This window comes from Neopelma chrysocephalum, unplaced genomic scaffold, assembly GCF_003984885.1.
Source record: "Neopelma chrysocephalum unplaced genomic scaffold, ASM398488v2 Primary Assembly neopelma1_103b, whole genome shotgun sequence".
Lineage (NCBI taxonomy): Eukaryota > Metazoa > Chordata > Aves > Passeriformes > Pipridae > Neopelma > Neopelma chrysocephalum.
Window position 1 is genome coordinate 5,921,694 of NW_020897767.1, and position 16,250 is coordinate 5,937,943.

The 16,250-nt window shown below is 41.4% G+C and overlaps 1 protein-coding gene across 5 annotated transcripts in view; it reads right to left on the bottom strand.

Moving 5' to 3' along the window:
* THSD7B (thrombospondin type 1 domain containing 7B) overlaps positions 1-16,250 on the bottom strand; it is a 309,626-nt gene that overhangs the window by 19,677 nt on the left and 273,699 nt on the right. For all 5 annotated transcript variants that reach the window (XM_027695950.1, XM_027695952.1, XM_027695951.1 and 2 more), the window contains 5 exons: positions 14,306-14,439; positions 13,447-13,600; positions 4,176-4,317; positions 2,686-2,801; positions 1,484-1,601 (listed from right to left, as the gene is read on the bottom strand). In XM_027695950.1, coding sequence (XP_027551751.1) covers positions 1,484-1,601; positions 2,686-2,801; positions 4,176-4,317; positions 13,447-13,600; positions 14,306-14,439 — 664 coding nt within the window. The remainder of the gene's footprint in view (positions 1-1,483; positions 1,602-2,685; positions 2,802-4,175; positions 4,318-13,446; positions 13,601-14,305; positions 14,440-16,250) is intronic.

Sequence of the window (16,250 nt, forward strand, 5' to 3'; positions counted from 1 at the left end):
TGAGCTGAGCTTGGGCTTGACTGTGTGGTTCAAGCAGCCTTAGTGTGGTTTGGCATCTGCAGCCAGGACACTTGAGGACACTGGCTGGAAGGTCTGCTTTGGCAGGGAACGATGTTTCCAGTTTTCCTCTGATTTAGGACATGAAGTAGCTCCTTGCATGCATTGGCAGCCATCAGCTCTTTAACCAGTCTTTAGAATTGGCACAAGCATTTCAGGATCAGGGGCACAATACAAGACCTACCTTCACTCAAGCACATCCTTTTTCAAACTATGCAATATAAGAGCTCAGGATGAAAAAGCCTTCAGGCATTATATAGAGTTTTAGCTCCTTGAGTGTGTTAAAAGTCATAAAAAAGTTACAACCTGCTTTTGCACTATACTCTGTTTAATTTAGCAAGTGATTGAACACTCAAAAAATTAATTTAAGTTTATTCAGCAACATGAGCATTAACACTCCAAAATGGATTTTGAAGAAAAAATAAAATTTGGAATTAATAGTACTCCCAGTGTGTTGTTGTTAAAATACTGTCCATGAATTATTCATTTCTGTTAAGAAAGCACTACTTCACAAACGGGCTAAAAGCTCAGCAAAGGAAGAACAGCACTAATCCAAATATTAAGCTTTTTCTGTAACATGCTTTGATCTCCAGAATCCATCTGAAGGAATCACTTTATGGAAGTTAAGAGCTTTTTTCTTTTTGACCTTAAGTGAATTTGATTCAAATATACATTATGGCTCTTGAATCTTAAAGACCATTAGCTGTACATCTGATGCACATCAGAAGCCTGGGAAATAATGTCTCAAGCTTACTTTGAATAAAACCTTCAATACATTTCCTCATGTCAATACTCAAAGGGTTTTTTACATCCTATAAGTTGAAAAAGGTCCTAATCCTTTCACTTTTTGTATGCTGGTGAGCATTACTGGCTACAGAAAATCTTGCTGAAGTTACTGGGGTCATACAAGTATTAAGGGACCTGTGGATACAGGATGGAGACAGAGGCATATATTAAATGATGACAAATAGTTTTTGTGTGTTTTCTTCCATGGGATCCAATTATGTGACTAAAAGGTACTTCACCAGAGGGTTCCTGTTTATTTATCTCTTAAGATTACTGTAACACTCTCCAGCTCTTCGGTAGCTTTACATACTCCCTGTCTTAGGGGTTAATGTTTGCTATGACTGAATTCTGAGAGTTTGAATTAATTAATAAATAATCCTCTAGGCATCTGACTACTTGCTTCCTAGGTTGCATTTTTCACTTTAGAGTACTTTGGAAATAGCCTGCTTTGTTCAAAACACCCAAGACCTCAGGACCCTGAGAGTGTCCAAGATCACCTCTAACAAATTCAGTGTGACTTGGGGCTATCCCAGAGCTCTGTACCCCTGCTCAAGGACTGCCTGAGCCCACCTGGGGTTGGCGGTACTTTTTGTGCTGCATTGCTGAGATGTAGGGGGGAGGAGGACGGGCAGGGACTCACCACCAGAGCCACATGTGTGGGAGCACTGGGACCAGGCCGACCATGGGGAGAGCTGGCAGTCCACCGCACACCCCACCACACACCGGCTGCTCGTCTGCACGGGCTTCTCCAGGCGGAGCTGTGAGGTGACAAGGAAACACAGGCATCAGCTTCCCCGGGCCCCAGCCACCTCCTGCCACAGCCAAGCACCCAAACAAAAATTGGCAGTGACTCCAGCAGGACACCAGCATTGGGGAGCTTTCCCAAGGGTGCAACGGGTGAAAGCAGTTTCAGCATTGAAGTGTTTCATGTCTAAGCATCTGTGCTGATTTTGGCTGGGGTAAATTTTCTTCCCAGTGGCTGGTATGGGGCTGCGTTTTGGATTTGTGCTGAATACAGTGATGATAATAGAGATGGTTTTGTTATTACTGAGCAGGGCTCACATGGAGCAAAGGCCTTTTCTGATTTTCATACAGTCACGCTGGTGAGGGGCTGGGGTGCAATAGGAGGTTGGGAGGAGACAAAGCCAGGACAGGTCACTCCGACTGACCAAAGGGATATTCCATACCATATGACAACATGCTCAGTATATAAAGCTGGGGGAAAGAAGGAAGAAAGGGGGATGTTTGGAGTGATGGTGTTTGTCCTCCCAAGTAACTATAGTGATGGAGCCCTGCTGTCCTGGAGGAACACCTCCCTGCCCATGGGAAGCAGTGAATTAATTCTGTTTTACTTTGCTTAGGTGTGCGGCTTTTGCTTTTCCTATTAAACTGTTTTTATCTCAACCCATAAGTTCTCCAGCTTGTACCGTTCCATTCTCTCCCTGATCTCACTGTTGGGGAGTCAGAAAGTGGCTGTTTGGTGCTTGATTGCTGACTGGGGTTAAACTATGACAGCATCCCTCAGTCCTTGGGTCTTATTCCAAAAGGAAAACCTCAAACTTCTAGTAGTAGGACACAATTTCCCTAGTCATAAGCTTCCTTGAAGCCACTGGAATAGTGCAGGGTTGGTAGCCATGCCACGTGCATTCCAGTCAAGGGGTGACACCACCCACTCAAACACCCTGCGGATGCCTTTGTCCCTCAAAGCACCCAGCGGCTGCACCCCCAGCAATGAACACAACTTTTCCATCATTTATGGATGATGTCTTGGTGTGGATCAGAAGGCACCACCAGCTTTCTGGAAGCACAGTGAGCCTCTGGATGTTTCTCAGCCCTCCTCACCCTCTGGCAGAGCTGCATGCTGACAGTGGCTCCGTCACTGCGCTGGCAGCTCAGGAGTCGGCGCCGCTCCCCATGTCCACACGAGGCATTGGCACCCAGCTGGCACCCGCTCCAGCCTGCAGACACAAAGCAAAGGGTGCACTGCTGCAGGTCACCTTTTCACTCAACACAGAATCACAGATCACAGAATGGGTTGGGTTGGAAGGGACCTTAAAGGTCATCTTGTTCCATGCCCCCTGCTGCGGGCAGAGACACTAGACCAGGTTTCTCCAAGCCCCGTCCAGCCTGGCTTTGAAGCCTTGAACAAGTGGCTTTACCTAAGGCAGCACTTCCCCAAGTCAGGGCATCCCAAACCAAAGAACAATCCTCACAAAAGGATGTTGTTCTTAAAACCAGACAAGTCTCAGAGGAGGTACCACTCACTTTGCACTCCGATATCGTATCCCCTTACAAAACTGGTACATCCGAGCGCACATGTTGAACGCTGATAAAGGGTATCAGTTCAATCCAGTTGGCACACTTACAAGACTGTATTGTCTGAAGCAAAACTTAACTTTGATAAAGCAGCTGGGGAAATTTCTGAAGGGGAACTCTGGTTTAACCTGTTTTTGTCTCAAGGCAAAGCAATCCATTATTTACAACTAAACTCTAATACTCATGAAATAAAAACAGTATTTCTAGCGGAAGAAAATTAATATCTTATTACATGTCTGAAATTATGTTGGTCAGAATAAAACTAAACTGAAATAAGCTTTAAAACATCATTTAAAATAAACAAAAAGCCTAGCACAAGCCACTAAAATTTCCATACACCACCAATAAATAAGAAGGATGAGAAGGAAACCTATTACTTTGTGTCTTCTACCTCTGATAAACATGAACACATAAATGTTCTGCATTTCTGAAATGTGATGATAAAAAAGGCATCGTCCTGCTGCCTGTGTTTCTAGGGCTTTTATTACAAACAGGCTGAGTTTATATTCAGATATTTTATCTTGCTTTGTTCTCCCTTCCCACCAGCCCCCAAACTTCTCTTAATCTCTCCTCTCTATGCCTTTCTCATTTATTTGAGCTGGTCAAAACAATAGGAATTTTTCCTGTTTTGTTTTGTTAGTTTGTTTGTAGCAGATCCAATTGCTTCTAAGGTCCTAAATAATGCATTTTGCTCTGAATATCCTATGCCCACCCATATAACCCATACTGCCTTCAAAGCAGAGACTTCTGTTGGTATTATTGGTTTCACCAATTCTGTTGATAATCCACTGAAAATCTCATTTAATATGCTTTACTTCCAGAGTACGTGCAATGACAACTTAAATACCAAAACTGGGCATTTGTCCAGTAACCTGTAAAAATGTAGGTATGTAATTACCTTTATTGAAACCAATGATGTCTACACATAGCTCTTTCAAAGTCAAGGCTTTAACCAATGCCACAAGTAAATATAACTAAAAACACAAAGTAAGGGTATATTTGAAAGTTGCACCTACCTGTTAGGTTGTACTGATATTGGAAGCAATTTTGGTTAAGAATACATGGCTTCATTTGTGAATCTTCAGGGCAGGGCTTTGAATTGACAGAAGACCTCAGCACTTGTCGAGTTCGGGTTTGCATAATGTTGGGATCACACACCTGTACGCAAAAGGGACGGACAGTACAGAGACCCCAGTAAATCATACAGACACCAACAGCCCAGGGTTGTTACATGCAGTTCCACAGCCACATCGAGGTACGATACAATCCCACTCCTGTTCCAACAACACTTAAAAGCATACGAAGGAAAAGAAATGCAGTTCAATGTTAGGAACCCAATATTACTAAAGGTCATATTTTATCAAGCCTGATTTGGCTATTTTAGGCACTCTTATACTACTTATTTACATGGGTTTTGTATCCTTTGTTTCCATGTTTTTAGGATCCTTGGGGACAATAGGATAAAGACTGTGCCATTTTGCTGTGCCCTACTTTGCACCTCTTTCCAAGACCTCTAGTAAAATGACATAGTACTCAAATCTCACTCTCTTAGTATGCCATGGGGCTGTTTATAGTACAGCATGAATGGGTGCGTGGACATGGTCCCAGGAAACCTAATCAAAATAAATCCCTATTAAAGGTATTCACAACCATTTATTGGACAAGATGACCTATTTAATTCCTAACAGTTTCTCATTCGGCTTGTTCAGGAACAGCAGGGAAAAAAACCCAAACAATGCATTTAGAAATACATTTTCATAAATGCTTGGGGATTTAAAACACGATTTTTCTATAGAGTACTTTAATTACAAAAAAATAACTAACAGCTTAAAACCATGGGCTTATTATCATGCAACAAACTGCCTGCAAACACTGAACCCTGCACTGGTGAAAGTGTGGATAATTCCTGTATTGTGAATATTGAAGGGAAATGTAATGGCCTTGCAGCACAAATTAATTCTCAGACTGCTGTAAACCTGGATTAGTTGCACAGATCATAGCATAACTGAACAGAAGAAATATCAGGAAAAATAGGAAAAAAGTTTGGTTTGGTCTTAAAAATACATTGCCAGGGCCTATTTTCCTTAGGTTTACATTATGTGAAAGAAATTCTATTATATTCTTACTGCTGACACACATCTTGTCAAATCATTTTAAATTGGTAATCTTATTTGAATACCCATGGTCAGCTAAAATACCCGATTGTTTCTAATTATCTGAAAATTAAACATATGCTAAGTGTTTACCAATAGTTTACTGCCTTTTTCTCAACTAATCTGATTGTTCATCCTCACAACTAACACTAATAACTTAAATGATTTGCCAATAAACCAAAATGAGTAAGAAAAAAATCAAAGCGGGTATCTCAGTGGCTACTCCTAATTAATGTTTCTCTGAATTATGCTACCAAAGGGGAAAAAAAAAATCAATGGATGCTGTGATAGAAGTTGCCTGTGCCAACTCAGAAATACCTGCTTTTGCTCCCTTCAAAATGAGAACCCGCAGACAGAAAATATGCATCATTTGTAGATAAGTAAACTCTTTTAATAAAATAGTATTTTTCCCCTGTGTAGCATGCCCCCCGTTGTGCTCGATTACAGGGCATTGATGCAGCCCAGCGCTGTCATAGAGCCCCCCAGATTTCCTGGCTGGCAGGACTGTTTTCCCTCTCAAATATCCTCCTGGTGGGCAGCAGATCAGTCTACAGGTCAAAATCTATCTGGTGTTTGCCAGGATCCAAACAAACAACTGGTTTACTGCCGCTCTGAAGCCTAAATTCTCACTGCGCTGATGAGCCACAGTGTTCAGAAGCCAGAGCTGATGTGATAAGCTCCTCACTTTTACCAGTTTGGAATAATAAGGAATCTCTGTAGGAAAAGCGTTCATTTAATCAAGCTGAGTACACGGGAAACATGCAAAAATTCAAAGTCGGCAAACTGTAACTAATATCCTGTAATATTATTTGTTGAATTTCTCTTAACGTCAATTGAGAAGTCAAATTAGTTTTATAATTGATTTTCTGGCCTTACTCTTTCAAGTTAACTATGTAAAAAATTGAGCCAAATACACATGGAACTGAGTAAGCAGCAGGGAGGAATGACTTGCAAAAAAAGAGATGAAAGCTGGGATTTTCAAAGGAGCAAGAGAGGAAGCTGAATATCCAGCTACCCTGGAATCTCAATGGGCTTGGGTGCACAACTCCTGCAGGACTCCTCCAAAAACCCAGGTTGGAAAAAAATTAAGTGTTTACAAGATGGCAAAGGTTGAGGAATGGCTTGGCAGACTCCGAGTCATTAGGGGATGTGAACAGTGAGAGTTAAAGAAGAGGGATTGGTTCCAGTGGGGAGATGCTGAGGGTATTAACAAGCAATAATGAAGGGATGTGTGTAATCTGCACAGCAGGAGGAAGATATTATGTCACCATTGTCACCACTGCCATCACTACCAAGGGTGCACGTCTAGTCCTGAATTTGGATCTTACCAGGTTCTGAGAGCAAAACCAAACACCATCAATGAAAATTTACATGTTTAGGAGGTAGGACAGGAATGGTAGGCAGTAATTTATAGAAAAGGCAGCAAATGAAAGAAATATTCCTTGAGTACTTAAAGTAAGAAATTATCACAGAATTAATCAAGGTTTGGGCAAGAAAACAGAAGGTGTTGATTCTGAATATTCTCACAAATGAAGAAAATGGCAGAACATATCTGACTATTCAAATGATCTTCCATACAAAATAGTGAAGGTGCCATTCAGATACACAGATCAAGACTTGATCTGCCCTAGGAATCCGAGATTCTAATTGAATGCATATATGAACCTAAAATTTTGGGGTTTTTTTAAATAAATAAAGCCCACTGTGATTCAACAATGCTTTACTGAGTATCTTCATTTACAACTCCTCTCTTCCCACTGAGTGGATGCTATACTTCCAAAGACGTTATTTTACTTCCTACTGCTCTATTAGCAACTACTGCTTTCACTGATGACAGATGAAGCTTTTTTAATTATATTTTACATTAAGTCAGCCGTTACCTCCTGTAAGGCTATCACAACTGGTTTGTGCTCAGCATTAGCCAATATTTCTACAGTGGAAGCATAAGGAAAGAGGAAAATGGGCACAACAACACCATTTAGACTAGAAATAAAGATTTATGGATCAAAGAAGGACAATGAATATGAGTACTAACTGGCCATAAATATAGGAGAGGAAACAAGTACTATGAAATAAAGGTAGTTGTGATGCACAGAGGTAGAAGGCCAGAGGCCTGGAGAACTTCATGCTCCCTCGGGGTTAGATGCCAGATCAGTTTGCCTGTTAAGTTTTACAGAATATGTTGTTTGTCAAGATTCCTTCTTAATGACAACGGGTTGTGTAATTCTGGCATATGCATACTCTAGAACTGGTGACAGGAATGCAATTAATTTCTGGATGGCAATAATAATGGAGACCTACCTCAAGTGGCACATTAATAGCCTACAGCAGAAGGATGTCATACACAGACACAGTAAGTTTCTTTATGGGTACAACTACACTGTCCCAGCCTACCTTATAGAATTAAATCTCACCATTTCCATTATTCTTTTCCACGAAGTATGAAAATGTTGAGCTAGAGCCAGGAACCTATGGGCCAGATTATATAAACCACTACAGAAACAAATATTTTGAAGCAATGAGAGGCACATAAAACGTTAAGGCAGGAATAAAGCAAAGTTTTTCCCAAAGGACCATTTAGAAATTATAACAGCCATCATCTTGATTCTGTGGGGGAATTCCTGGCACTATTGACTACTGCATTTTTTAATATTTCTTTTAGTCAATCCCAGTTTTTCACCATGAGCACCTGTCACTATTTTAAGCCAACATAAAAAGTGAGAGACAAAATCATACACAAAGGATGTACCCAGCCTTCGTTCCAGACAATAATGGAACAGCTAAAGCACTGAAAGTTTGTTCTGGAAGAGAAGGGTACTAAATAAAATAAACCTGCAAGGTTATGAATGCTAAGTTCCAGTGCAAGAGCTGTTAACACATCACACATTAGTATACACCATTAGACCTTCTTTGTGATGGATTTTAAAAGCTGTCCATTGATCTAGGCTTTCATAAACATCATAATTGTACAGCACAAAGGCTGTAACCCATTAGAGGGCCCTTTAAGCTGTTTAATTTATCAAGCAGCTTGTATAATGCATCCTGAGCTATAAATAGCTGGCTGCATTATTTTTAACAGGCTATTCATAAGGAAACATACAATCTCAAAATAAGGTATGTGCAAGGCAGCAACAGTATTTGACTATTTTTAACAGAGCAATGAACCATTATATTGTTCATGCCAGTGTGGATGTTTTGTAACAATTTAACAAGCCATTCACAATAACAAAAGCAATCTTTTGAAATGAGAATACATTTACATAAATTTTCTTTTTCAGACAGACCTAGGTTCTGAAACTTTACCTGCCCCCACACAGAACCACTGCTTTTTAAAAAATGATTGCTAATGAAGATGAATAAAAATAAAACAACAAATATAAAAAATATAGCAGTTACCAATTTTTTGGAAAGCTATACAAAAAAAATCCAAGTGACAGCTACGCTAAGGAGCAGTACGTGTTCTTCCAAAAAGCCTTGGACCAGCATAATTCTCATGCTTGACCTGAATAAATTATCTCCTGGGCTAGAAACACAACTCTGTGCAAGCCTCACTCTTCAGTCCAGCCTCCACACTGCAAGTGCTCTGCCAAACTTACGTGCCAAACCCAAAGAGGTTGGTGAGTCTCCTCTGGAGATACTCAAAAGCCGTCTGTACAGTACTGAGTAATGTGCTCCAGGGAATCCTGCTGGAGCAGAGAGTTGGACTAGATGACCTCCAGTTGTCCCTTCCAACCTTGCCCACTCTGTGATTCTGTGCACAGGTACCAGCTGTGATGAAGACTTCGGTAACGCACATGCAGAGCCCCAATGTCTACATGAGCACAATTTCCCTTCCAGCTGGCATTTCCAAACTGTAGCCACTCCGACTTGCATCCACGATGAAAGCCACTGCAAGCCTGAGAACTGGCTGCATTGCTTGGTGACACTTCTAATCCGATCAGTTGTGGCAATATCACACTCCCCCCCGCAGATTCGAGGGAATAATAACTCAATTGTGGCAAGTCCTGAGCGTGGTACATCACTATTGATCCAAGAGGAAAATGCTCGCTGAAACGGAGACAGCTGTTCTCACTCACTAGACATGCAACCTCCTATAATTAACTAATTTCAGAGCTCTTGGAATTAGCTGCTAGAAATGCCAACAGCTGAGGCAAGCAAGGAGGCCACTCCGATCCGCGATGGGGGCTGCGGCAGCCATCCACCCAACAGAGAGCTAACGAAATAGATTTGAGGTAATTATTTCAGGGACTTGTAGCACCACTCGCATATTAACTCTTTTTAAGAATGCTTTGATGAATTCAATTGAAGTCAATTAATTACATTTCCAAGTCAGATGAATACAAAGTCGAGACGCCGCAGGAAGTGTGTGTTATTCCATCACTGAATATGTAACAGAGATGATAGGATTTCAGTTTCCAGATTGTTTAGCTGGGTCTTTGAGCAATCAAGTGATGGTGTCTGACTGAACATGCTATTGTCCCTGGAACAAATACGAAATCTCTGAAGCAAAATGCAAGTCAACCTAATTTGCCTATAATTTTTTTTTTTTAACCAGCAAGCTTCAAATTGTTATTTTAAATGGCTTTAAAGGCTTGATATTTAAGTTACATGGACGTTACCTAGTGAGAAAGAAGAAAACTTTATGAGCCAAAAAAAAAACTTCAACAAGAGGAAAAACCATTTTTAATTTACTTCTCGGAATAGAGAAAGTGAAAATAATAGGGAAGCTTCAAATCAGTAACTATGAGTTTCTTGAATCCAGTACAGAGACAAAACCTCAAAGTTTGAATCTAGTACAGAGACAAATACTTCTAACCTTGAGGTATTGTATTTCAGCTGCATTTCTGGGTCACAGCCATTAGACGAAATATTAACATTTACCTTTATGTAGCAGTGTTAAATAGAACCATAATCAAGATGCAAAAATTGCAATTCAGTTGAAAAATACACATAAAAGAATTGTGGGAGCATCTGAAATTATAACAGAACACAAATATTTAAAAGTAAAGGGGAAATGCACTGAAAAAAGGTAGAGCAAATACAGTGTTTTAGACAAAAAAGTATTGAAGAAAATACTTTCCATTGACAAAGCAGTCACCACCTTTATGACTCATTGATTTCAACATGATTCAAGATCATTTACCATCCTGAAAGTGGAAAATTCACATGGGAAGAATATTGCTACAAGATAAAAACCGAGTAATACCCTAGAAAGTATCCAGAGTACAATGACATATTGACAAAAGGTACAACGGATAATCTAAAAGGCTTTTTTATATTCAGCTGATAAGAGTTAGTTATTCTGCTATCAGGATGAATTTATTATCAACACTATAAAACATGAGCAGAACACCAAAGCAACTGGAAAAGAATTCTCACCTGAGCAAGATCTTCGGTAAATATCTCAAATCAAAGAACTCCTCGGGCAAACACGAGGATGAAATTGTGATTGTTCATTTCTTACAAACTAGAATTTGTCAAGTTTCATAAATCCTCTTTATCTCCAGCAAGCCAAACATGACCAGAGCTAGAGGAAGATATCCTGGAATGGTCTTTGGCAGCTGCCTCGTGAGAGTGCTATGACTAGAAGAGTGCCAACTACTTTGGTATGAAATGCAAATGCACTTGAAAAAGAGCAGCCAGGATTTACAGTTTTGCTTTTTCATTGCAATATGATGTGATCTTTCAAATTTTTCGGACTAGTTGGGGAAGACAAAGGAGCCATACTTAGAAAACATGTTTTTGGTGAGTATTCAAAAAGCATTTTATACATCCTCAGAAGACAGGCATTTCCTTCCAGTTTGGCATGAATCAGAAACCATGCATGATTATACCGCTATTGAGCACAATTCCCTCAACGCAATTAAATAGACAGCCCTAATGAGCAAGAGGTTCCGTGCATACAACCTTACTGGCGTGTATTTTGGGCTCTGTGGGAAGACATGTGAAGGAAGACTGGAGGCCCAACAGGTCTGACCAAAAGATTTAACATGAGATACAGCTGCAGGTACAGACTCCTATATTTGGGTGTCTGTTTGTATTTGGGTGTCTGTTTGTAGTTCTCCATGCATGGTCCAGATCCAAGCTCTCACTTGCAACCAGTGGAGCTACTCAGCTGACCACAGGTAGCTCTTGCCTTACAGATGGAACGGGATCCTCCATAGGCTCCACTGGCTCTGTAACTCCATTGCCCACATCCACTGGCTCACGGCCGTTCTCAGTGACCACCTTTCCTAGTGGTGACTCAGGAGATGAAGGTTCTATTAATCACCCTAGTGCTGGCAGTTCCTCCCTCCTGGCCACCACCATTCCCTCAGTCCCTGCCCCATCACACCTCTGGCCCCACACATACCAAAGACACACCACTGGCACAGCACAGTCATTCTGCACTCACAGCAAAGCCCAGCGCTTGCCTTGGAGACGCTGAGCATGTGCAGCCTGGGAGGGACCGTGTTGTGTGGTTCTCTCTTAAAACCAAACACAAACAGCCGGAGTAGCTGTAAAAGGGAGACAGCACTGCTGTAAACTCATCAAAGGGAGGGTTTTATCTGCCCATAAAACTTCAAGCTGTTTATTGCCTCGTATCTGGACAGCACTGTGGAAACACATGCTCCGTCGGCACACAGTCATCTCAGTTTCACAACAAAGCATTGCAGAACAGCTTGTGAAAACATATTGTTCAGTTAATTGCATTGGCATGCAGATGCCCTCACATTTATGAATTAACATCCACCGTGGCAAAAGGATGCACAAGGAGACACGGGGACTGTGGCATGAGGCTCTGTGCCTGCCAAGAGCTGTGCTGCCTGATGGAGTGCAGCCCACGAGCTCTGGGCTTCCCTTTCCTGCTTCTGTGGGCTACGGAGGCTTCACCACTGGCAAAAAGGAGCCTCCAGGCAAAAATTCTAGGTGTCTTAAGGATATCAGGGTGCTTAAAGCTTCAAGCAGTTCTTCTGCTTGATCTGTCACCAAGGCTCCTGAAATACACCCAATGGCCTCAAGGATCTCTGCATTAGTTCACTGTGTGCAAAAATGAGGAAAATCTATGTCTGAAAAAGTCAATGGCAAAGAAACAGCCCAACCACAGTGGGACTTTGAAAGGTATCCAAGCATTTGTATGGGTTGCAAGAGCGTTATACTTCATCAAAGCTATGCTGCTCAGGAGGAGGTGAACACAGGAAATGAAACACAAGATTTTATTTGACATGTTCTTACCGAGTATATTGATACGCTACACAAAATATTATGGAAGGAAATTACCTGTGTCAGCAGTAGTATAAATACCTGTCCAATACCACTCAGACTTTCGATAATGGTCCTGTTAACACAGGGGCAATGAATATATGTTTGTCACTTAAATACATCAAGTAAGTCTGTTAAAAATACCCCGTGAGATTAAACCTGGCACCTATTTCAACACCCATCAGGGAGAAACAATAGGTTTGAAATCACATGCTTTGAGGCCAGAGAGTTTTCACAATACAAAATTTGCAGCTTCTTTCCATCTTGCACACTTAGGAAAACAGAGAGCACTTGGCAGTGGCTTGAATCCCTGCATAATTCACAAAGTTTCATGACATGACAAATTGTTCAGGCATCTTGCTGCCATGCCCTTCTGCTGCTGTTGTCTCAAATTTTCCCTCAAGGTATTGAGGAGGAGGAGACGCTGGACAGAAATAGTGTCTGCTGGGAGGGGAGAGCTGTTATTCCCTCAGGACTAAGACCTGTCCAGAGAAGTGTCACCACCACAGTTTACCAGTAAGTTGTTATGGCAGTCATGCATCATTGACAGAGGTGTCCCCTGCAAATATTTCCTCAGACAGACAGCCCTTATTGCAGCTTGAATACTGCTCCCTTCACCCACTCAGCTTGTGTGGGCCCTCTCCCGTAGACCAAGGGGAAGGATGTGTTGAATCAGCTGTCACAGTAATAACTATGTGTTTCACTAACCAACTTTCTATAGCTCAGTCTCTGTAGAGATATAAATATCTCCAGATTCAACCACATGGCAGGATCCATTAAGCCTGACATCCCTCAGAAAATAATTTACTTTCCTAGAAAATAACTATGCCATGAAATGGTTGAAGGACAAGCAAAGAGGAACATTGCCAGTGACACAAGCAGGAGGGCCTACCTGTGGACACCTGCTCCACTGTCCCCAGTCAGACACTGCACACTCACTGGGACAGTACAAGCTACACTTCTGCACTGTGTCTGGGATTTCAGCCTGATTACACAGAGAGTTGGGCACAGTCTCCCCTCCATGGTCCTCAGCAGTACTCACACACCTACACAGAAAACAGACATTTTCATTAGATGTGATGGATATCAACGAGACTGCTCGACCCCATAGGGGACACCAGACATGACAATAGCTACGTGCAGCATGGCTGGCCAAAAAGCAGAATTAATCATGTTAATGCAAATCAAAACCAGCTGCATGCACAACACCCTTTTGTTACTCACAGACTTCAGTAACAATAAACATTTTAAATAAACATTTCAAACTTCATACAGAGGGATTTTAACTTTGATCGGCTGACAGAGGAGCAAACAGAAAATGACAACCAGCAAGAACAAACCTTTGTGCTCCTGCTAGGAACATCTGAACATTTGGAAATAACTAAGCATTTCCCCGTGCCTGGGGAATGAATATTCAGTAATAATGAATGCCACTCTGGTGCGTGCAGTGCCATTACTTGGGGAAAATGTTAGCAAATCAGAATATGGAGGCACCTCAGGGAGCTTTATGTATACATGGCATTTAGGTTGAAGAATTCTAATTTAAATATCATGCTGTCTTCCTGAAAAATCAAGGCTGCATCTCCGAGATGCTTTTCTTGTAAACCATTGCACATAAACACGTTTCTTTTCATCAAAATACACTGGACTCAGGAACGTACTCACTGTCAGATGGTCAGATATTCCAGCTTTATTCAAGTACATATCAGCTCTTTTTGATCTGGAGTACCTGAGCTTTTGTCTTCACGCACCTGACTTTTCTCGTTTGTATTCCTTCTCCACAGTGGAGGGAATTTTGTTCGCTGTTGATTTTGCACGGAGACCACGGTTCTACTGCCCAAGAATACTGATTGCACTCGCTGTAGCATGGGACTGCCTCGTGCACCTGCCAGGAGAAAGAATCAAACTGTTCAGCTGAGCCATCCAGGTTAGCACCTCTGCAGAAACACCTCAGCCAAGCCCAGAAAAAGGCACACTGAAAAATATCCTGGCTTACACTCCTCATGCTAAGGATGTTGTAATGGCTTTAAGTTCATTTATTCATTATTGACTTGCCAAGGGATTTTTAAGTATATAATAAAGAGCAGTATGCATGCAGCATCTTAGGAAACAGGATAAATAACAGCTATTTCCTGCAGCCAGAAGAGGAACTCCATTACAATTTCATTTGCTCTGCCTGCTCTCAGTATAATCTATCACATGTCATTCACCAGGACTGTATGTACCACATCCTTTCGTGTTTCAGAAGGTAGAAACTTAAAATCAGCACTCATTTACCTTTGCTTCTAACATATCCTTGTAAGTCATTTACCATAAAAGAATGAAATTTTATGCGTCCCACAAATTTCATTTTTATACATAAAAACTGTAAATGCTTTTTTGCCATACAAGTGACTTATCTCTAACATATCTCCCAATCAAACACAATAGTCTATTCACCTGAACTATGGTATCTCCATAGAGAGAAAAATACAGCCAAAAGCTTGATAAAAGGTGCCAGATATTCAGGTTGTTAAAAGCAGCACACTGAGATATAACACTTCAGCAGATGTTTAGGTTTAAATAAATGAACGCATCAACAGTTCTATTGCAGTGATGAATAAAAGTTATTTATTTTGAATCTGGTTTCCCTGCAGAAGCTGATTTGAAGATACAGTATTCCCTGTTGCTTTGTATGAAGCATATGTGCTGCCCTGGGAAAATACAGTGCACCTAAAATTTCTTCTTCCACACACCAAGATCTCCTCAGCCTTGCTGCTGTGGAGCCATTTCATTCTCACCTTTAAAATAACTATAAATCAATAGCCTTCCTCCCAGTTACCCCCTCAAAAGAAAATCAGCCACAAGTTTAATAATTTACAGCTTCATTTTAAAATAGCGGATTATGACTTTGCATGTTGTGGCCACAAGAATAAAGAAACCTTCTTTGCAACACTTTAGAGGTGGGAAGACAAGGAGATTGAGACATTAGTCTGGAAACAAAACTGGTATCCCATCAGAAAATCACCTTCCTCAAATAAAAGGAAGATAACTTGCAAAGGAAAACCCCTCAGGAACAGAAAACTTCAGAAACTAACTTCAGCAGTGGGTCTGCCTACATGTTGTGCACAGGTTTAGCAGAGAAGGAAGAATAAGAGATGCTGAAAAGCGCAAAATACACAAAGAAGAAAAGACAGGAAAGAGGGAAACCAAAACTGGGACTGGTGAGGGCAAGGACAACACAAACTAGTAAGAGCATCATGTTCCATGGAGAGGAAAGGGAGGGGAACAAACGGGGCAAAGGCAGCAGTACAATTAGTACAATTTTCCCTACATATCATTAAGCACAAATTACAAACCTGGATGGGGCTTGAAGCAACCTGAACTAGTGAGAAGGTGTCCCTGCCCATGCTGGGGGGATTGGAACGATATGATCTTTAAGGTCCATTTCAAACCACTCTATGGTTCTGTGAAATCCTTTTTTCATGGCCTGCGCACAAATAACACATAGGAACTACTACACCAGGGATAAATTATGCTCAATGATGGCACCTGCTACAACAACTTTCTTGTCAGAGCAAGTGGGGTCAACCCACAGCCTTTTGGGGAGCTCAGGGGTGTGTGGTGCTTTGTGCACCTGCTGGACCTGCACAAAGGTCTCTGAAAGATCTCGGTGCTCCTCAGACACTTGATATGGCAAGCAGCACCACAAGTGCT